Source organism: Gavia stellata, chromosome 18 (genome assembly GCF_030936135.1).
Source record: "Gavia stellata isolate bGavSte3 chromosome 18, bGavSte3.hap2, whole genome shotgun sequence".
Lineage (NCBI taxonomy): Eukaryota > Metazoa > Chordata > Aves > Gaviiformes > Gaviidae > Gavia > Gavia stellata.
Genome location: NC_082611.1, coordinates 7,111,046 through 7,132,750, shown reverse-complemented (window position 1 = coordinate 7,132,750; position 21,705 = coordinate 7,111,046). Strand labels below are relative to the sequence as shown.

Genomic DNA, 21,705 nt, shown 5'->3' with positions numbered 1-21,705 from the left:
AGTAGAGGATATGGGGGGGAGAAGTGATTATAGAAAGTATACGCTGCACAGCGACTGTAGTACAGACAGCTAACAAGGCTGCTCCTACGGTTTTTCATATTTGCCCAGTTCAACTTATCAGAAAACACTCTGAAGTCCCTCGTGCCAGGGATCACCAGCTGTGGGACTGTTCTTCTTTCTCCTCCCCTCATTCTCCCCAGGGCTTAGGATGATCTGGGGCAGCTGATGTCAGCGCAGGGGTCTGACGGGAGGGCTTTGGCTCCGGGGGTCTTTGGGGTGCACAGGCAGCCGCGGGAGAGAGCCGCCCTGCAGCCCAGAGCCAGCCCCGGACCACCGCTGGACCCCTCCCAGGTAATTAAATAGAAGGCAGGTAATGCAATTAGATTTCAAAATCTACAAAGTCAAGGAGGTAACAGAGAGTAACCACCAACAACAACCAGTGACGTTGCACAGCAATTGCAACACAAGGTACTTACAGTCCAGCTTGTGCTAATACACCCTCTAGTATTATATTAGCAAAAGATAATGCAATTAGCAGTTCCAGCTCCCGGAAAATACAAGACAGAGATTCATAAGACAGGCTGCATTGACCTGCACACAAAAACTCATCCCCGAGGCTCTGGTACAGCACTGACACTCTTTTGCCTTCACCTTTTCTACCTTCCAGCCTTCGTTTCAGCTTTTAATATTATAGCAACAATCTTTGAGAAAGACGCTTATGGCTTCTCCACACATGACAGCGCTGGAGTTGTTACTCATACGCGCGACTCACATAAATGCGAGTGTGAACACGTGTGCACGCACGGTTTCCAAGGCTGGATCTTGGTAACAGGTGCTGCCCGTGGGCTCTACAGCCCACCACAATAATTTCAGCCCAGTAACTGTAAAGTACTCTGAAGGATGGAGCACTCTCCAAGCCTTCAAGCTTGTTAACAAGATGCTAAAAATGAGCAAGGAGGGGAAAAAAAAACACCCAACTGCAGGAAAACTCACATCAACATCGCTGGCTCCAGGGAATGCCACTTGTAAGTAATGAAACCGTGCTGCCCGGATGGCATTGAACCAATCCACTATTTCCTATAACAAGAAAGAAAAGCATAGTGAGTGGTGTAGTCTGCACATAAAAGAACGTGATCCTGCTGCGTTTCATCTCTCCCATCACTTTGTTCCAAGAGCCCAGTTTAGCAGCAGACCTAAAAAAAATAAAATACAGACATAAAAGAGAGCAGCAAACGGGTGAAGGATGGGGAACATCCAGCCGCTGTCCCAGGCTTCAAGACATGCATGGAGCTCTGCAGTCCCCGGTGAGCACCAAGGGGATTTTTTGCAGAGGGAAGGATTTAAGCACGTCTCTGAACTGGCAAAGCCAGCATCACATCAGCATTTGAGATATCGAGCCCAGCTTTGAGTTCGACCCTATAAACACCGCTCGGCTCGTGCTGGCTGGGTGCAAAGGCAGCCCGACACCTCTGCAGCCTGACCCCCTTTCCTGCCCGCCCGGTCCCTCCTGACTGGGCAGGACACGCAAGGAACACCTGAATCCCACCCAAATTGGGAGGCCTCAGCAACATATTTCAGTGTTTTGCTAAAGAAGTGGCCAAATATCTCTTTATATTTGTACTCTAGTCTAGCAGTCGTGTCTACAAGTCCTCCAGGGACAAGCACAGTGATATTGAAGTCTCAGCTCAATTCCCAGATGCTCTGGCACTTCTACCTTTCCTTGGCAGAAATCTCTCTCCGTTTTTTGGTGGGTTTTTTCCCCTCTGTAATAGTTAGTTTATAACTTCTTTGGTTTTAAACTCATTTATTCATTTGCCCCTGGTGAGACCCACAGAGCTTGTGCCGCACTGGATGCCTTTTTGAAGGTTTCACTGAGAAATGCCACATTAATTTTGAGCGATCCACCCAGGGACCTCTCAAATACTGCCTCGCGGTCTGAAGGTATGGGTAAAGGAAAGGCATTTTGGAAGGGAGAGGTAACAGCTGCCCGCACTGGGACGCGGAGCTGCGGCGAGACGGATGCTGAACTATCTGGCTGTCATTAATGCACGTGAAGCTTCACACAGCAGGGACAGGTTCAATGAGCCAGACTTGAGCCTAAAATAAACACTGTCAACCTTGCAGGTGAGGCTGCGGTAGCGTAGGAAAGACCATATCGAAGTAGAAGTCGGCCTTCAGTAAGATTTAAACTTTTTTATGCTTCAAAAATGATTGGGGGAGGAAAAAAAAAAAGGCTCATGTATAATTCTGGAGATCTCAGTTTTAAGGACTTGAATTGGAGATATCTCAAAAATGGTCTAACGTGGCAAACAGCCATCCTCTAAAAATTCAAACGTTTTCTTTGGCTTGTTAATCTGCTTTAAGTTGAAAAGAAAAAACCCTCATAACAGGACATACACAAATAATGTTTTGGAAAACTCTGACCTACTTGTCTGAGGTTTTACTTACTTATCACTTGCTTTCCTACCCTAAGCAGCTAAGCAGACCCCAGATAGCAGCACAAAGAGGATCAGCGAGAGGAACTGGCTCCTGAAGTTAATGATGACCAAACCAGGCTGGACGTAATGAAAAATGAGCTGTAATGGTAAAATGTTGATATTTCATACAGTCACCAACCGGATGGCTATATATACGCGGGTCTCCTCCTTGATCGTGATGCGAGATAGGGTTTCACCCTGCAGGAAAGCAGAGGCTGAAACCTTCGTTGACTTCCAATAGTCGATTGCTTCTTGGAGTATTGGTCATCCATTGCTGGAGGAAGGGGCACCACCACCTTTCTTTATACAAACCTGTACCTGTGTATGCCAAGCCAGAAGGCTCAGTTGCAGAAAATTCTCTGTTTGTATAATTATGAACAATGCCACAGATAGAAAGAGAAGGTTATACCTGATGTACTAAAACAAGGTTAAACTGCTCAGTGTTTTCAGATGGGAAGGTGTAGTCTCATTAGCTCATTAGCAGAGATTCCTTTCACCGATTTGTCTCAGAGCAAGCAGAGAAAATGCACTACTGCCCACACCTTTGCAAATGGCTTTTCCAGGCTCTCAACTTCCTCCTGGTCTGCTTGTAGGGCCACCACAGACTCCCCCTCCGCATGTCACCTTGGTGTCTCTCCAGTCTCCATCCTGCACCAGAGCCACCCACATTGCCGTGGCAGTCTCAGACTGACAACCCCAGATAAAAATGCAACAACTTCTCACCATACCTCCTGCTCACCAATTCCTGGGACTCAAGGAATGAGCCCATCCGCTGCTGATGATCAATCCCTCACCTCACCCCACCTCTTCCCATCCTGAAAGCTCCTGGTGTGGCTCAGGGAAGGAGGAGCATTGGGGAAGAGCATTTTGCTAATTTGTCCAGAGAAGATGCCACAATCTTGGTTTGCACCCTAAAGGGTGGCCTTTCCTGGAGACTCAGCCCACCTCTGAGCATCCTAAGAGCGATGGTAACGCCGGGGATGGCAGCAGCACACTGCAGCTTTCCGAGCTGCTCCTGCCATGGCTTCCAGGAGAAGTCCTGCAGAGGGAGCTTCCGCCCCGGACTGGAGCTTGGAGCGGTGGGACACCCTCTTCTGCAGCTTTCCTGCCTCCCACACCCTGATGGAGATTTGGGGAAGGTGAAGGCTGGCTCCAGCCTTGTGCCCACGGGAGGCAGAGCCCCGCCAAGAAGCCCCAGTTCAGGTGCCTCCAGGACACAGGCAGTCTGCACGGAGGAGTGACCCCACGCACAGGGTCAGTCTCCAGCTCCGACGGGTGCCTCAGCTTCACCCGGGCTGGCTCACTACATCAGCCGGTGGGTAAGTGCTAACAAGGGACCGCAAGAACATCCTTTAAAACGGTCACAGCCCAACACACGTCTTGCCCTGCCCCTCCAGGTGCCCGCTGTTATTAGACACCCACGTCACGAAAGCACCCAGATATGCCCATTTTGAGCAGGCTGCTGGGGCTGGTTTCAGTCTCTCGTTTGCCGTCAGGACACACCGAGGAGCTGACAAAGCGACCAGGCTGAGGTCAAGCAGGAACTACATCTCCAGCCAAGTCGCATGGTTCTGTCCCACCCTACGAAGCTCTGGAGTGGCAGCACGGCCACCCACTTCATCCGTCCACCTCTTACACCTTCGGGTGCCTTACTCCAGCAAAGGCCACGGGGCGGCAGGGCTCTCCCAGCTGTTTTAGCCGTTGAATAAGCACACGTGGGATTATCCCATCCGAGAGATGAGCCCGCTTTCTTCTGGGGTATTGCAGCAGAAGAGCCAAGCGGAGAGCAGCATGTGATGCTCTGGATTACTGCCGAGCTCCTCAGTGGGGAAAAAAAAAATCCCGAATCCTGCTCTGGTGGGAGGCCAGCCAGATCGGTGACAGGATTAGGCAGGGAGGGATCAAACCCCAGAAATACAAGACAGGAGCCTAAATCAGGCTCAACTGCTTCAGATCGGGGGGAGGCAGCACCTCTGGGGTACAAGGGGACACTCTGGGGCTGCTGGGGGAGTACGGGAGGGAGCGAAGGGCAGCGGGGGACCGCAGGCGAGTCCCGGGGCTGCCTCCGGTCCCAAAGGGTGGGAGCTTACCCCGGGGCAGGTCATCCTTTTGCAGCCCTTGCTCAGCCAAAGGGGAAGACCAATTTCAGGGAAGTTGAAAGAAATTCAACCTGGGCGTTACCGGATGGCATCAGAGCGCATCTTGCCAAGCCACCGACATGAAAGCTGGAGCAACCAACCGTGTGAGACCTGAAAGGCTGCTCCTTCCACGAGCCCCGAGCAGAAAGCTCAGCATTTTAAGCCCAAAAAACAAATTACAGTAAAACCCTGACTCTGTTCCTTGCAGCTGGGATGGGCGGACCACCAAAGCCCAGCAAACCACAGATACAGGCATGACGGTGAGGTGCAGATTTCACAGGAAAAAGCTTCTTCCTCTTATTTAAATTGTGGCCGGGGAGGTACCTGGGAGCGACCCAGAGACACATAGCTGGGCTAAAGCAGCACCCGGTGACAAGCAGTGCCTACTCTGTGCCACAGGACTTGCACATCCCAGCAGGCAGAGCGGACGGAGCGGAGGACAATTTCAGGAGCAGCCCTGCCGGAGCAGCTCCCTGGGACCCTCACACGCACGGAGCGAGACTCCCACGGCGCGGCAGGGTGTGAGAGGCTGGGCAGGCTGAACTGGGGCACGGGGCTGCGAGACGCAGCCCACCTAATAAATCTCTCTGTGTGCAGCCAGCAGAAGGCACGCAGGCACAACCACGTTGTGCCGCTTCCTACCGAGTGGCAAGACCTGCCTAGTTTTAAGTGGTCATCATTGCTTTCTTTTTACAGAGAAACATATACATAGTGGGGCAGAGAGAGAGAGAGACTTCCTTTATATATCTATATACAGCAGCAGAGACACAGGCACACATTCACCTATTATGGGTATGTCTATTAGACGCATATATGCATGTGTGTGCATGCGTATTACAAGCACATTTCTGTGCATGTACAAAACCAGGTGATGCCACTAATTAACCCAACCTGACACACTAATTTCCTCCTGCCAGGAGTGCCTGCACTACACAGGAACTGCATCCAGCCTCTGCAGCGCAGCCCTGCGAGCACAACAGGCATCATCCAGCTCCACCGCACCCGGAGCCTGAGCAGCAGCAGAGCCGAGATCAGCTTTGCTCACCTGCAAATGAAGAATATCTTGGGTTTTGGTGGCATTATTGGGCTAAACAGTCTGGAGAGGAGTGACTCTGCTGTGAGCACAGACTGCCTATCCCTAGCAGGGCTGCCTGCCTGGGTGAACAGCTGGGAACGGGCTGTGCACCGAGACAATCCCGCAAATCCCTGCCGTGCCGGTCCAGGAGGGATCGCCCCCAGAAAGCCTCTCTGACAGACAGGGCGCTGAAGGGGATGTAACGTTGAAGGCTGAAGGAACCGTGATGGCCAGAGGAAAGTAGACGCGATGTGAACATGACAGCTTTAGGCTCTGATTTCGTGGCCACTCCAGGGCTGCTGATACTTTATGGGGAGTCCCAAATGTTTGGGGGAGGGAAGAAAAGAGGAAAGATATTAAAATAAGGCTGTAAGATGGCACCCATTGGAAACTCACCTGGCTCTGCTCTCTGCACGCACACCAGTCCGTGGAGACAAGACCCACGGGGCAGTGCGGTGACTGTTGCTGTTCTTCACAGTGGTCCCACAGGCTGGGATCCCTCTGACACCCCTGGGACCCCCCTCAACTGCCCTGGCCCCCACGTCCTGCTGTCCTCGTGCCAACGACCACCCCACACCCATGAGCCCTCTCCTCACACCTCCCTTCAGAGGCATGAGGGCATCAAAGCAAGGGGATTATTTCAATACAAACATGCAGATTTGCATTTTATAAACCACAAGACAGGCAGAGAAACAACCAGTGCCTCAGTTCTCTTACAATCCAGTTCACTCCCCTTTTGTGAGTCCTTAGATCAAGTCCCCTCAACCTTTCATCGCTCCGTTCACCCCATCTCCTTCTCCAGGCACTGAGGAGCGTGCCTTAAAAATGCCTCTGCATTTTCAACTAGGTCTAGTTGAAAGCAGAGGAACAGCAATTCCTTCCATTTGCATCTCGTTATTTAGAAGACACGGTTTACAACCTTTCTGTTTGGAAGGACATGACAAACGCGCTCAAAGCTGGTTGTGCATCCCGTACCCCAATCCCTCCCACATCCCCCCAGCAATTCCCAGCTCGGCTAGAGCCTGGTGTGCCACAGGCTAGCTCTGAACAGCATCAACCCCCAGGACCAGGACCCAACCCTTCTTTTTACCTCCGTGCTCTCACCTTGCCATCTTCGTGATAGACAAAGATGTTCCTTGTGCTATTGTCCTTCAAGTAAGTGATCTGCAGTCCATGCGGGTTCCCAATTTTCGCAGGCTGGAAAGTCGCATTTAGATGTTCAATCTTCATAATTGCTTTGGGTTCTTTTGCCTGGAAAACACAGCTGAGTGAGCAAACACCTGAGAATTGGCTTTCAAACCAGAAAGCAGTTCACTTGGTCAGAAAAAACTCCTGATTGAGGCCATTAGCTAAAAAAAAAAAAACACAACTCCCAGCCCACAAAACTGCCTGATGATGAGATATCAGAGGCTTTGCTCGGGTGGCAATGAGTGCTTCCTGCCAGCCTGGGCGAATGCTCTGCTCTTCTGCAAAATTCAGCAGAGTTCAAGGGGAGAAAGGTTTCAGCCCAGAAGCGAGATGGACAGGCCAGGTCTCATGATAGGATGTTGTGCTATGAAGAGAAGCATCTTCACCATGCCTCCTGCCCCAGCCTCTGTTCAACTGTCTCCTGACTCCTAGATCAGCCTGTTTACCCAGTGATAAGTGACCAGCATTTACACTAGGATGAGCACTATCAAAGAAGAAAGAAAACCATTCAGCCAGACAGAAAAAAAATGCAGACTGCTAACTAACGGGCCAGGATGCTTTCTGCATCTCAGGCACCCACAGCCGGTTCATCCTTGCCCAAGAAGATGGAGGATTATCCCTGTTGCCAACACCAGACCTGGGTGCTAGGCTGGCAGGGGGCACCATGCCCACATCCCCACCAGCCCCATCCTCTCACAAGAGCCATTGGCTTCTGACTCTGCACCTCCATTTGCCCTCCAAACTAGGAACTTTCTTTCCAGAGGGACAAATATATACCTTACAGCCCGTCTCTTGGGTAGGGGGTTAACCCAACGGTGAGCCTGGATCAGGCCCTCCCCGGCACCAACCCCACCTGCACCCTCTGTGGCAGGTCACTTGAACTTTGTAGCGTGGTTTGTCTTCCTACACAATATCTCCAGAAGTTTACCACCCTTTCAGGACTGCACTGAGAAGTGAAGTAGCAAGCATGAATAAAACATCTCAAAAAATAAAGATTCTGCTCTTGGTAACAGCAGTTTTAGGACACAGCCAGGGGCCAGCAGAAGGTCGTGCAGTGGTGCCGTGGTCCCCAGCACCACATGGAAGTCCCTGAGCTGGTGGAGATGCAAGCGCCGCTTTGGGAACTTGGGGACTTGCCGTGGACACACAGCTGCTGCGGGTGACCACGGCGGGGAAACCCCAGCAAAGAGGACGTGTCTAGGCAGCGCCGTTCCCACCATGGCTATGGTCAACAACAAAGCAAAGCAGCTTTAAACTACCGGAGCCGTCAATAGCGACTGAATGGGGGCTGCTGGGACTTTCACTTCTCCCTCAGTAATGACTGGCTCTCTCCTGTCCATGAGATGCAATTGCACCACACCGAGCTGAAGGAGAAGACAGCACTATTGAAGCTGGCTGCCGGGCATGGAGAAGTGTGGCTGGATGTTCCCCTCCTTTGCACAGCGTGGCTCATCATGACACCACAATTGCATCAACTACTTGAGAAACCCGGCTAGTGGCTCGGCCTGGGCTGCTCTCAGCTGCAATGTTCAGGGGAGACTCAAAGGTCAGAGAAAACACCTTGGCTTCCTCCATTACATGGTGCAGAATAGTAGAGCATCTATCCATTCGTCACAAATGCAATTTTCATGGTAATAGCTCCATTTCTCACTTACAATAAATGAAATGTGCTCTGGGGAAAAAGATAAATGCTTCCACTGCTTGACGCTGGAACAGAAGACCAGGGGGCTTTTCCTCTGGATTGCTTGCCGTGCCATGCAAAGGAGGTTTCAGACCCTGGGGACCACTGCGAGGTGGTGACACCTTCATCACAAGCTAGCCACAAATATGAAACCCACGTTAGTTGGATGATGCTGAGCCAGAGCTGAAAAAACCTCCTTCTTTGGCGGTTTAAGAAAAGCCTTATTGACTCAACAGAGCAGGAACATGTAAAATGGCCAGTTAGGGTGTCTCACCGCAACAGTGGTGGTGGACCAAGAGCAAACCCTACTAAAAACACTGGTAAGCTGTACCTGGCGCCCTTGTCCTGGAGCGATCAGGGACTCAATACTTATGAAAACTGTAAAACTATAAATAAAAAGCTGGCCTAGGAATTACTTGTTTGAAGATGTTCTTACAGTTGTGATCCCCCATCCGCATACAGCATTCCCAGGTACTCACATCGTTCTTGTTGAAGTACTTCAGTGCGCCTTCCCTCTCCGATAACACGAATTTTCGGCTTAAGAATTGCCCGTTGTCACGTCCTCTCTTCCACAGAAATCCTTCTCGGTACCCTGCAGCAGAAAGCAATTGCTGAGAGCCAGGGATAAAATGCTATATTTAAAAAAGAGATATGATAAAGAACAGAAGAGCTGTGACTTCAAAACCAAGCAGACTAAATGTGTGGCTGGATTGCTCAAGACATGAATGAAACAGGTCTTCTCCTTCAGGTTTGCCCTTCTCAGTCTGCTCTTGCTCTTTTCCAACAGCTTGTGCTTCAGACGTCCCCGCTCTGACACCGCAATGTGGCAGGGAAAGGGGGATTTCTGCCGTGCACCCCGTGCTGCAATACAGGTGAAGACTTGAGGAGCAAGGCTGAGCCCCGGGCGGGCTCCCAAAGCACAGCCCCTGCCACAGCTCCCGGCGCCAGGGATGCTGCTCAACTCACTCGCATAAGCAGCACTTTTGGAGCAAGGGAAAGGCAGGTGAGATGTGCCCTCCTCGTTGATGCTGCTAAAAAATGAAAAACAGGGCGTATGCACACGGGGAAAGCATTTCAGGGCAGATGGCTGTATCAGAGTAAGCCACAAATACATTTTTCACACGGAAAAAGGGGAAAATAATTGCAGTTCTTCCCACTGATTTCAGGGCACCTTGGTTCAGAAAGCCGCTGAGCCAGACTCAGCATCCTCTGCCCTCGGAGGGGGTCCCCCCAGCCCCCAGGCAGCCCGGCTGGCCATCCCGTGCCTCTTCTCTCTCCCTGGATGTCAGCCCCATGGGTCGATTTGCTGCTCAGGAAGAATGCTATTCAAAATACACATGCTTTATTTAAAACTCAAAAGAGCCAGAAAGAGAGAAAAAGGAATCTGAAAATCTTAACTCCTCAAATCAGCACAGCAATTACAGCACCTCCTGCAGCCCGCAGCAGCCACGATGCCCAACTTACCTCGCAACAAGTTTAATTGACGCCCTTATTTTAAATGCTTCAAAACAAAGAAACCCCAAGAACTGTCCAATACAAGTTTTGAGAATATTAACAGAGCAGTTTGATGGTCATCTTCCATTTATTTAAGATATAATTATACAAAAGTCTCAATGTAAAAGTGTTCCCTTTCTCTCTTAGTTTCACCCCTTTTCGATTTCTGTTATTGGCTCTCAGGAGCTAGGATTTTAAAATTAAGAATTATATGTTGTATAACAACTTTCAAATAAGTAGCTAAACTTTTTTTTTAATACGCCAAGTGGCACATTAAAGCCTCTCCTCCACCTGCAGGCTACAAACTAGTGGTGTGCAGAAATCCCCCATTCAACCCGCTTTTCACTTGTCCATCCTGATATAGGATTGATTTAAACCACAGATAAAAAGATGCAGGAAAATCTGTCAACCAGCTCCTCAACACTGACTCTACAGGTGTAAGCGATAAAAAATACTTCCATGACATAAAAACCTAAAGCAAGAAAAAATGCACACACACACTCTTCTGTCTGGACTTACAAAATCCTATGCCAAATACTTTCTCCAAGTCCTCAAAGAATCTTTACTGAATGGCAGGCAAATGCATCGACGTCTGACATTATAAGTGCAATGGCAAAGCCCATGCTGTTGCTAACGCTGAACGCTAACCGCAGAGAGCATCATAAATCCGACCGACGCATCCAGCGGCTGGCACGCGGGACTGCAAACGGGCTGGTAACTCAATGCAGATGGAAGTGGTGGAAATATTTACAGCTGTCAGCAGTCTTTCCTTTGTTTCTTTATTCTATACAGGGCATATGTTGCAGCAGGGCTTGATTTTAAAACGCATGGCCCCACCCTGCCCCCCGAACGGGTGTGCGCTGCCACCCATAACCGGCACGGGTGTCTTCATTCCAGAGCCTGCAGGGATCCCCCCTCATGCGTTATTTACAGCTCGCCCGCACAAGAGAGCCAGCGCAAGCAGAGCGTGCATCTCTCCCCCGGTGAGATCCAACCACCTCTGCTGCCTGCGCTCCCACGAACCCACTGCTCCCCACGGCCAGGCAGACCCACCAGCAACCAAGTTCGTGTCACTGCCCAGAGATGCGGACAGGACAGCCCAAACCCTCAGTTATCCCACAGCCGCAGCCAGCCGGTGATGCCACGCCACTGCCGGGCTAATCCTTCCACCGCCGAGCCCTCCCCATCCCTCCAGTGCAGGACAAGTGCTCCACCCCACGCGGAGCATTGTCACCCATGCACACTGGCAGCTGTATCCGTGTACCCCAGCCCAGTAACCCAGAGGACTGATACCGGATACATCAGGGGAATGACAAGTCTGAAGCTCTTTCTGCTGTCCACCCATCCACCTTGGGAGAGACTTGCCCAAAGCCACGAGCAGAACTAGCTAATTCAGTCCACCAGTTCAGTCCTATCCCAGCTGTGGGCTTGCTATGTACTTTCTTCCTAGCGAAAAGACACGGCTAACCCGTAGGAAGCACTTGCGGTGTCAGAAAGAGAACAACGCACAGCGAACAGGATTATTCAACGTCTGAGCAAGGGGAAGCAGACAAGAAAGCCACCGAGCCCCAGCCAAGGGCAGCGACAACAGCGCGGGAAAGGCCCAGGCTGATGCACTCCGATCACCGCCGTGGGAGGAATTATTGCCGGGGAACCAAAGCTCTGACTGATTCAGTCAGATGCTGCTACTGCCAGGCTCGTATCAGCAAAAACGCTAGGTACCCTATAGCAGGCTATACGTGAGGAGCTGAACAGGAATAAAGTCTCTCTGACAGGAGACAGACAGGCAGGAGGTGATGCCCATCTGATACGTTTATAAAACGCAAGATTTGCTTAATGCGAGGCAGAGATGCTGCCTGGGCTCTGACGGCTGGCAATTGCCAACTGCTCTCGAATGACAAAATGTTAAGCAGCTTGCTCTCAAAGCATGCAGTTTAGAAACCAAGGACAGGCGGTTTCTGTTCCAGAAGAGAACAGGTTGTTCAGCCTGGAGAAGAGAAGGCTCCGGGGAGACCTTATAGCAGCCTTCCAGCACCTGAAGGGGCTTACAAGAAAGCTGGAGAGGGACTTTTTACAAGGGCCTGTAGTGATAGGACAAGGGGTAATGGCTTTAAGCTGAAAGAGGGTAGATTTAGATTAGATAGGAGGAAGAAATTCCTCACCGTGAGGGTGGTGAGGTACTGGAACAGATTGCCCAGAGAAGCTGTGGATGCCCCAACCCTGGAAGTGTCCAAGGCCAGGTTGGACGGGGCTTTGAGCAACCTGGTCTAGCAGAAAGTGTCCCTGCCCGTGACAGAGGGGTTGGAACTAGGTGATCTTTAAGGTCCCTTCCAACCCAAACCATTCTATGATTCTCTGAAGGGTGCCGATTTTTAATGCCAAGCCAGTTCGAGCAACAGGAGAGTACTTCAAAACCCATTTCTATTCACTCCACTAAACATCAGAGACGGCTTCAGAGCCTCTCTGCCGCCTCTCTGTGCCTGACATTTGGGCAACACTAACATCTCATAGGGGGCTGGAGAGAGCTGGGTTTGGAGGAAAGGACAGCAGCATCAAAAAAGAGAGAGGAGACAACGCGAGGAGGACAGGGACATCTCCAAATGCAAATGCAAGGTGATGCAGAAGGAAAGGCGATCTTTTCCTTCAGAAATCCCTGCCTGGGGTTTGCTCGGTTCAGCAGAGTGCTGGGCATAGAGCTGAGCTCTCGGCAGCTACACGTCAGAGCAGCTCAGCTCCATGAGTCTTGGCTGTGGGTCTCATGCATTCGTTCATCTCAAGTCTTTCATTATGAATACCTGAATGGCGAAGGATGCTGCAGGCATTCCTTATTAAAGTTGTTCCCCTCCACAATATATTTTTCGTGATCTTTCTTAACACTTAAGGGATGAAGAATAAAATTACTCTGCATTTCCCCAAAGAGGATCTCAAATAATTGCAAATCTGTAAAGTCCTCCTAACGCTTACCCCCGGCAGATGGGCATCATAACGGTTACACACAAAGAGAGGGAAGCCCAGAGAGGTTTGGTGAGCTGCCCAGGACAACGCTGTAAGCCAGTGTCAAAGTCAGGCTAGAAATCCATCTTTCCCTGCCCTCTTACATAGGGACGTTTCATCATTTTGATCTCTTTTCAACCTTTTGTGGCAAAACACAGTATCCAAATTCCACCCCAAGGAAGAATTAAAGAAAACCCAACACAACACTAAGTGTTATCCCTTTCCGTGGTTCACATGCTGGCTCTTCCCAGACCGATCACCTCTGCAAAAGAGCACCTGCCTGCTCTGACAAAGCCAGCTGCTAATTTCACTGTACTTTGGTACAGATTTTCATAAATCCTTCGCTTGCTTCTTTTCTTTTTCTTCCTTCCTTCCTCCAGGGCTGTGTCCTCGGGAGCTGTTCCTCTGCTCTGCCCAAACCTGCTGCCTGCACCCCTGTCAACACTGATCAGTGCAAAACACAATGAACCGGACTTGAACCCAACATGAACTTGTCCAGGTTCCCCAGGCAAACAGCATGTCAGCGAGACGTGTCCTCAACGTCCTGATCTAAAGGATTGTGAAAACAGCTAGAGAAGGTGTTGAGAAACAAAACCGCAGGAGGCTGAACAGGGAAACAGATCTCGCACCGGAGCGCATCAGAGTCGGAGAACTAAACCGTCTCCTCCTTGTCTCTGTGGGCTGCGCTACCTTAGCAACAGCTTCGTCTTTAGAGATATACGGCCAAATTCAGACCTTCATGAGGGCTGTTCTGCTTCTATTGAAGCAAAAGTGACCACTAGCCCCACAACACTTGCTGATTGCTGGTGTTGGACCAGACAGCTTCATGTCACCAACACATTTCCTTCCTCTCCCAAGACACAGAACGAGGGATGCAGCCGCCTGTCATCACCCCACTTGATCAACCAGCACCCAACCGTGACTGCAGAAAGGACTACCTGGTGAAGACCCGCTGGACAGCACCTACGGGCACCCTTCAGAAATGTCACTCTCACGTTGCTAACACTGCTTCTGTTCGGATGTCAAGTTTTCTGCATCACTTCAGTTGCCTGCCAAGAATTAAAACAAACTGCTTGCTTTTGTAGGCAGTTCTGGCACAAACCTGCGACACTTCCAAAAATCCCACCAAGCCGTTGTGACAAAGTTAGCCAACAAACAGCACGTAACATAACCTGAAATCACACAGCCCAAATGGGTATTTCTGACCCCTTAACGTAGTTTCCAAGGTAAAATGAGGAACTGCCACTTCCACACTCACTTCATCACCGCAGCTAAAACTCTGCAGGGCAAAGAAAACAGGGTCACCACATTGGTTGACCAAAGAGAAGACACTGCATGGCCTTGTGTCAGCTCTGCTGAGCTGGTGGCTGGAGCTCCTCCAAGCCAAACACCTGAAAACAGCAGGACCGATTGGGTGCTCCAGTCTAGCCCAGCTTTCTTGCCATCCGAGAAGCCGCAGAGAAAGCAAGAGAGAGGATTCTCTATCGAGACAATCCGATGTAGACACCATCTTTCCATCCAACTTCCGCCAGCAATTTGTTCAAGTTCCCCATTTTTTAAGAAGAGGGATATTGCCACTTCCTCACCTCAGAAAGCCGTCATGGTGCTTAGTTGATGATGGGGGTTTTGGTCTCTGAGAATGTGGATTATAGGAAGTACCCAAAATTACTCTTTCAGTTTAAGCCTTTGTTCTCAGAAAAGAAGAAAAACCCTCCTGTGAGGAGGACAATCAGATCCACTGGCTCGCAAAAAAAAAAAAAAAATACATGCTAGGACTTCACTTTTGCTCATTCCAAGTAAAGCATTATAAACTTGGAATTAAAGCACATCTGCTCTTCAGTTTCTATGGTGCTTTATTTTGCAATTTCACCTGGAAACGGAGGCATCAGAACTGCTTGTTTCCATGACGTTTCTGGAGCAGTGGTAAAACCAGGTCTGGTCCAAGGCTTTTAGGAGAAACCTGTTAGTGTATCCAAAACCGAGCGTAGCAACAGAGCCAATACCATACCCGAGCCCAAATGCATCACTGTGTTGTTTCTTGTCTCACTGCAAGACAAAGCATGGGAGGCTGAAATAGGAGAAAAAAATTACTTGTGCGTGTAAACCAAGAGCAATCACATTTTCCTAGAGTTTGGGCAGGGCATCTCCATCTACAGAAGTAGATTTTCTTTCCTCTAAGCAGTCAAAGTGCTTTGACCCCAACTCAGAGCTTTGGAGAAGATTTAAATACAACTACATCGCTTCGCTGCTAAAATTGCAGGGTATATATCACCACTTCTCTGTATGTCAGAAGCCAAGCAGCCTGCTATGTTAACATTGTAAGATGTTAATTAAACCAGAACGGTAGATAGGTACTTACTGGAGATGATGTGCCAGTTTTTCTGCGAGGTTAAGGAATTGCATAATTATTTGCAGCAGCTGAGTGGCGAATGCCTGACATCCTGCTTTACCACTGACACCAAATGTCACAACCTCCTTTTAAAACAAAGAATCTGAAGGATATTTCCTCTGAAATAAACCATGCTGTCCATAGTCAGAGGGCTGGATGGAGTAGGTGACATATTCTAAGGTTCCTCTACGGACTGGACTTTGAATAGTGTTGCAAAAAGAACTGCACACCTCTTGTTTGGCTGTGTCAGTGTAAATTGTTTGGTTCAATTGCTGTAAGTTGTAGTATTTCTTCCTGTAGCATTCAGCCACCACCAAAGCAAAACATTTCAATGACTTCAACTTGAATTTTTTTAAGCATTTGCATTCCAATCGAAAATTATAAAAAAAGGAATACTAAATTTTCTCATGGAGTGAAAACACCACTGTTTGTCCAGAGACAAACTCACCTTCCCCATACAAAAGGTAGTCCCTGTATGAGGTGTTAAGGCATGTCAGACAACTGAGAGCTTGCAGTCAAGGCTGCAACCACTCCCCTGCTCCACTGCACAGCACCAGCAGCTTTTGTTTTGGTGTTTTTTTTCCCCCTGTCTGCAGCTGTGCTGAGGAGCTTATAACTTCCCTGAAAATAATTCTGCAGTCATCTCCGGATAAATACGCTTCCTGCTGGTTACACGTTCAGCAGTGCAGATACAGGCGGATTGGAGATGTCAGCATCCACACGTGCAGGAGGCAGAGGGGACCTCAGAGGCTTGCTGATGAGATGGGCATCCTTTCCCCCAGGTCTTCTCCTGCGCAGACCAGGTGAGGAGCCACCAAGAGCTGCTACTCCTCAAGTACAGTTCAGTGCTTTGGAAATGAAAGCCTCAGCAAGGAGCGAATGTGTTTGGTGGTCCTGCAAACCAGTCTCTTTGCACCTAGAAGGGCACCTGGGAGTTAAGCTCTTGGTGCACCTTAAGTAAGGATGGGTGCCTGGCATGTGTCACCGCACACTCCCGCACAGGAGTGAGAAGGGAGTGATCTCCCTTCATCCCCCTTAAGACAACTCTTTATCCCCCTCTGAGACAACACATCTCTCACCCAGCCAGGCAAAGGAGCCCAAGACCTCCCATGTGCCCGCACCCCAACACAAACACCAACCATTTTCTCATGCACACATGTTTTGGAGGTGAGAATTTTCCAGCTCTTAATCAATCAGTCCTCTCCTAATGAGCACTTAGCATGCAAATTACCTTTCCTAAAGGCCACTTTGCAGAGAAGGGTTTCCTGTTGCTATCCAGTCTGTCTCTGCTGCCTTCCAGGAGCTCATAAAACAATTATTGTCCTGCTGCATTGTAGCCTCAGCTATGGATGCAAGCAGCTCATTAGATTGATTGCTTCCACAATGCCCAATTAACCCACTCACTCTGCAAATGATTGACTTAATCAAAGGCAATTAGTGCTTGAATGGCTACATCAGAGAGAAAGCCAGGATTTAGTAGATGATTGTGATAACACCTTACAGACATCTCCTTGGCCTTCTAAGGGAAAACATCATCATTAATGCTCAGCTCAGAGCTAGAAGTACCTGAAACCTTAGGTCGGTGGTTTTAGGTGGCACAGAAAACACAAGGCAGTAGGAACACATACATTTCTCTTTACTGATAAAGGGAACAATGCCACATGCTACTCCTAAGGGGAACTTGAAAAGCATTGATGTTCCCCTTTTCCCCCTCTTCCTGCTCATGCAGGACTGGGAGCACCAACCAGTTGAACTGACCTCAATGACCAACGGTCACGAAATGGTGACTTTCATCCCTGACAGCTTTAGACAGTCAGACGTACAAGGTTGTCTCCCATTACCAATCCTCCCAGCAAAGTCAAGCGTGTTTTACAAAACCATCTTCAATACTGATGTCTTGCAAGGCGTCTTCTCCCACAATGTAAAAAAGCCACTCAGAGAGATCAGATTTGGAGGCAGTACTGTGGCTCTGTAGAAATACAGATGTCAGTGTCCCCAGTGACTGTTTTCCCTCTAGCCAAATCACCCAAAACTTGCACAGCCAAGACAAAGCCTCACCATGGGAAGGTCAAGGAGAGCAACCCATGCCACCTAAAACAGAGGACAGAGACCATTTTAGACCATCCTTAGAACAACTTCGAGGTTGAAGCCAAGCACGGAAAACAAACGTGCCAGATCACTGCAAAAGACATTGCCATCTTGCTTCATCTTGAGCAACAAAGCCTTTGAAATGGAAAAAGTCAGCTACCCAGCTGCTGGGATCAATGCGTGAAATGGAGCCAAATATATCATCTCTATGGAAAAAACATGGGGCTGAGCTTAACAACACATCGAGGTCCTGAGGTTGATGGAAAGAAGATTAGGTCTGTCCCCATATATAGGCATGTGGTATTTAAATGCAAGGTCAGTCCCTGCGTTTCCAGTCCCTTTTAATGTCATCGTGAATACACTTGCATCGCTGGCTCACAGCTGAAAATCCAAATTGCTTCTAAGCAAAGCCCCAATAATAAAGCTGAAATCCATTAAGCCTGTGATGTTTGCCACTATTTAAATGTGATTAAAATCGTACATGACACCACTAAGCCTAACAGTCAGAAAACACTCCCGTCAGGTCTGATGTTTCCCGGCATAATCCAGACCCCCCTTCTTTCACCGGCTTGTCAGCTAAAAGGGGCCATAATAAGAGATCATGTACCTAATCCAGCTTCCTAAGCTGTTTTTAACTGGTTTCTTTAATCACATGTTATGATTCCCTACAGAGTAGCTCTCAGGTGACAAAGACATTAATACAGTCATTCATACTCCCAGAAGGTATCTCGGATGGGATCACATCGCCCCTTGCGCCGACTGAGTGCAGCAGAAACGAGACACACGAGGTGCCTCCGCGGAGCGCGGGGAAGCCGTCAGCGCGATGAAAGGTGGGAAATCAAGGTAGCAGGAGGTGACCACCTCTGGGCAAGCAACTGCAAGGTAAGGTGGTGCACAGGACACTCGCCAGAGAAAAAGACACCTTTTAGTAGGGTGATTCTTGATCTCCCAGTGAGCACTCGCCTCCCCTGAAAACGCTGCATGGGAGCGAATATCAGGAGAAAACACCGAAGCCTGCAATTCCCAAGTCTTCACCTGACTGCTGCAGGCATATCAGGTCTGGTGTGCACCATAGGGAACCCAGCCACATCCTCCCTTTTACCAATTTATCTTATAATTGACCATCGATAGAGTACAACTTCCATGGTAACTTAATTATTGAGCAAGTGTTTACATATTAAAGATAAGACAGTAGCTGGCTGCTGCAGTGCAATTCGATTGTATCTGCTGGGAGACGTTAAAACCCTCTGCTACAGAAAATGTCTTTACTGGAAGTCTTGCACGTGCGTTACTGAGAATTGAATGTGGAATCTAATTTTACTTGGAAATCAAATGCTTCCTCTTCAAGTGGCATCCCCACATGCCCACCTGGGAGCTGCTGGCTGCTCAGAGAAAAAAATCCAGTTACAGGTAAATAGCCTTCAGGTTTTGATCTTTTGAAGCCTGTCTTTTATTATAAAAAGGCAGAGGAAAGCTGAGAGGTTCCCAGTGCGATGCTTTTCCCATTTACCAGCACTGAATGCACTCAAAGCCTGATTTAGCTGCAAAGCTGGGCAAGAAAACATTGAAGGACAGGCACACAGTACTAAGCCATAATAATATCCGTACAGCAGCGCGCTGTCAGAAGCTGAAGTTTGAGAGCAAAACCACTCGCAAACCAGAGACCAGGATGCTCCTTGGGCAAGACACAAACACCCCGAAAAGTCCTTGCTGCAGCCATTGCAAGTTACATGCACAAAAGCTGCACGGGAAGAGGTACTGCAGCTTTCTCACTCAGCACCTGGAGGAGCTGCTGCCATCCCATATCTAACCCACCCCTGCCCAACGCTGCCCACACACAGAGCTGGTCCTGCCTGGACCTCTGAAGGGTGAGGGAGAACCCACCTACAGCCTCACATGCAACCACGACGACTTTTATAGAGAAAGCAAAGAGGTGAGACACCGAAAGACTTGGGGATGGAGAGCCTTTACACCCTCAACGTGCACTGCAGATGGGCTATGCCAACCCATGTGCTGCTGAGGCTTCAGCTCGAAACAACCGCAAAGCGCCAGGAACCACCTGAAGGTCTGGATTTCTTACAGGCATCCTGCAGAGCCTTAAACCACAGCTATGGGATCAGGCTAAGATATCCTCCAAGCCCTGAATAATTTTAGATGGGTTTCTTACCCACACCATTAAATAAAATCTCAGCCTAGGCAGCTGCTCACATAGATCCATCCAAGCAAGGATGACGTTAATTTAATCCCCCAACAGAGCTTTACACAAGTCAGCAGAGGAGTCGCCACCGACTTCAGACGGGTTTAGGACCCTCTCTCTGGGGCATCCCGGAATAAAGCATTCCCCCCACGTAAGCAGCATTGCCGTACAACCATAAATCATGGAAACCTGTCCTTGCACGCACATAAAATTCCTTTGTTTGCTTTGGAAGAGAAATCCAAATGGCTTCAAGCACATCTGCTGGGGTGCTAACAGCTCCTGATCATCTATTATTGAGTGTTCAACACATTTACAGTCAAAGCTATTGCTTTATGACGGGAATGGAGAATTTTTTAATTTAGGACTCATTCCCTTCCCGGCTGCTGGTTTTATAGCTGTCCCAGAAATCAGCTCGCATAGGATGCTCCGGCAGCTGTGGTATCAAGGGAGGGGCGTTCAGCAGCGCAGCCTCAACCTCCAGGTTGCATGAGGCAATTTGCACATAAAACTATCACCCCCTGTTCCCTGGAGCAGTGCGATCCCACTTCATGAACTCCTGTAATTATATAAATCAAGGCTAAATTCTAGCCAGAATAAATCATTGACCAAAACTCCCATTGACTTTGCTACGCTAAAATGTCTTCTTCCAGCCTCTGCAACGCATGAAAGTTTGAAGTTCACACCCCACTGAGCAGCCTTCTTGTCTTTTAGGTATTTTGGGGACATACTGTTTGTTACTGACGTGCCACACAATCACTTCCCTCAAGGGCTGCTCTGGTTATGAAAACAGACCTGGCTCATCTAGGTAGCTGCTGTGTGTGCACCTCAACTGCAGCCATGTTTTTAAAACCAGTCCTATTTAGTCAGCTGGGGAGGCACCTCCCAGCCCAATTTCACTGCTGCATCGGAGATTTCAAGGTGAAAACTCAGGTGAGCTCGCTACAGGGGGAAAATGCAGATGAAGACGGGCTGGTGTCGGTCAGAAAGATACATCAGCAAACGCTCGCGCTTCTCGGTTGAGTTTGATCTAAGGCTCAACTACATCTTTGGCAAACTCCAGAAAAAGACATGACCTCACTCCGGAAAAATGTTCTTCATCTGGTGAGAGACAGAAATTGCCTGGCCCTGTGCAGGTCTCCAACGTAAAATGGATCTTTCTTTAATAGAAATTTAATTAGGCTAGGACGAGTTGCCATGAAGCCAGCCTTTCCCATGTACTTTGTTATCATATTGCTTCCTAGTCTCTCCCTTCTCATTAGCAGAAGAAAGATGCACCAGCCTTTTGGTCCTGTGTCACTACATGGGGAACATGAACGTGCACAGTATAAAAACACCGAGAAACACCAGGAGATCCAGGGCACCGAGAACTACCTTCATAAACCATTAGAAATAGAAAGCGATGGTATCCCTATCCTTTCCTTAAATGTTTGTTATCAAAAACATGGAGAACCAGCCTGATACTTCTCTTTAGTTCCCTCCAATTAGTATAGATCCATTTATTGACTGTAAACACCCAAGGTTACAGGAACTGGCAGCCTAAGCAATGTCAAAATATAGTATTTCAAGTTGATTGACCTCAAATAGGGAAAGCTCAAGGACAGGAGTGACTCATACTAGTTATAGCTGGGGTGTTTCATACACTTACTGATCTTATAGCCTATACTCACCAGGTGGACTGACTCTCCCAGGGGCACAACAGCTCGGGGCATCTCCAGGGAGCATCCAAAGCACATCCCAAAACACAGGCAGTGCATTCAGCCACCAAGGGAATCCAGGGGCAGGAGGGTCTCAGACCATCTCACCCATGAGAAACTGTCTGAGTTCAGCAAACACAACTGACCTCAAATTGACCACAAATGAAATGTTTTTGATTTGAGTTGACAAATGTAAATATTTCTGTTTAAGGATGATGCAAAATGAAACAATGTTTCTTAGACGTGCTTTTTGGAGGGGAAAAAAAAATAACCAAACATTTTGCCCTAAG

General features: G+C 48.9%; 1 protein-coding gene across 1 annotated transcript in view; it reads right to left on the bottom strand.

The window, feature by feature from the left end:
• The window catches only part of ADAP1 (ArfGAP with dual PH domains 1), a 62,702-nt gene that overhangs the window by 4,373 nt on the left and 36,624 nt on the right, over positions 1-21,705 (bottom strand). The window contains exons 5-7 of the mRNA XM_059826224.1: positions 9,039-9,151; positions 6,795-6,941; positions 994-1,077 (exon numbers count right to left, since the gene is read on the bottom strand). Of these exons, the coding sequence (XP_059682207.1) occupies positions 994-1,077; positions 6,795-6,941; positions 9,039-9,151 (344 nt within the window). The remainder of the gene's footprint in view (positions 1-993; positions 1,078-6,794; positions 6,942-9,038; positions 9,152-21,705) is intronic.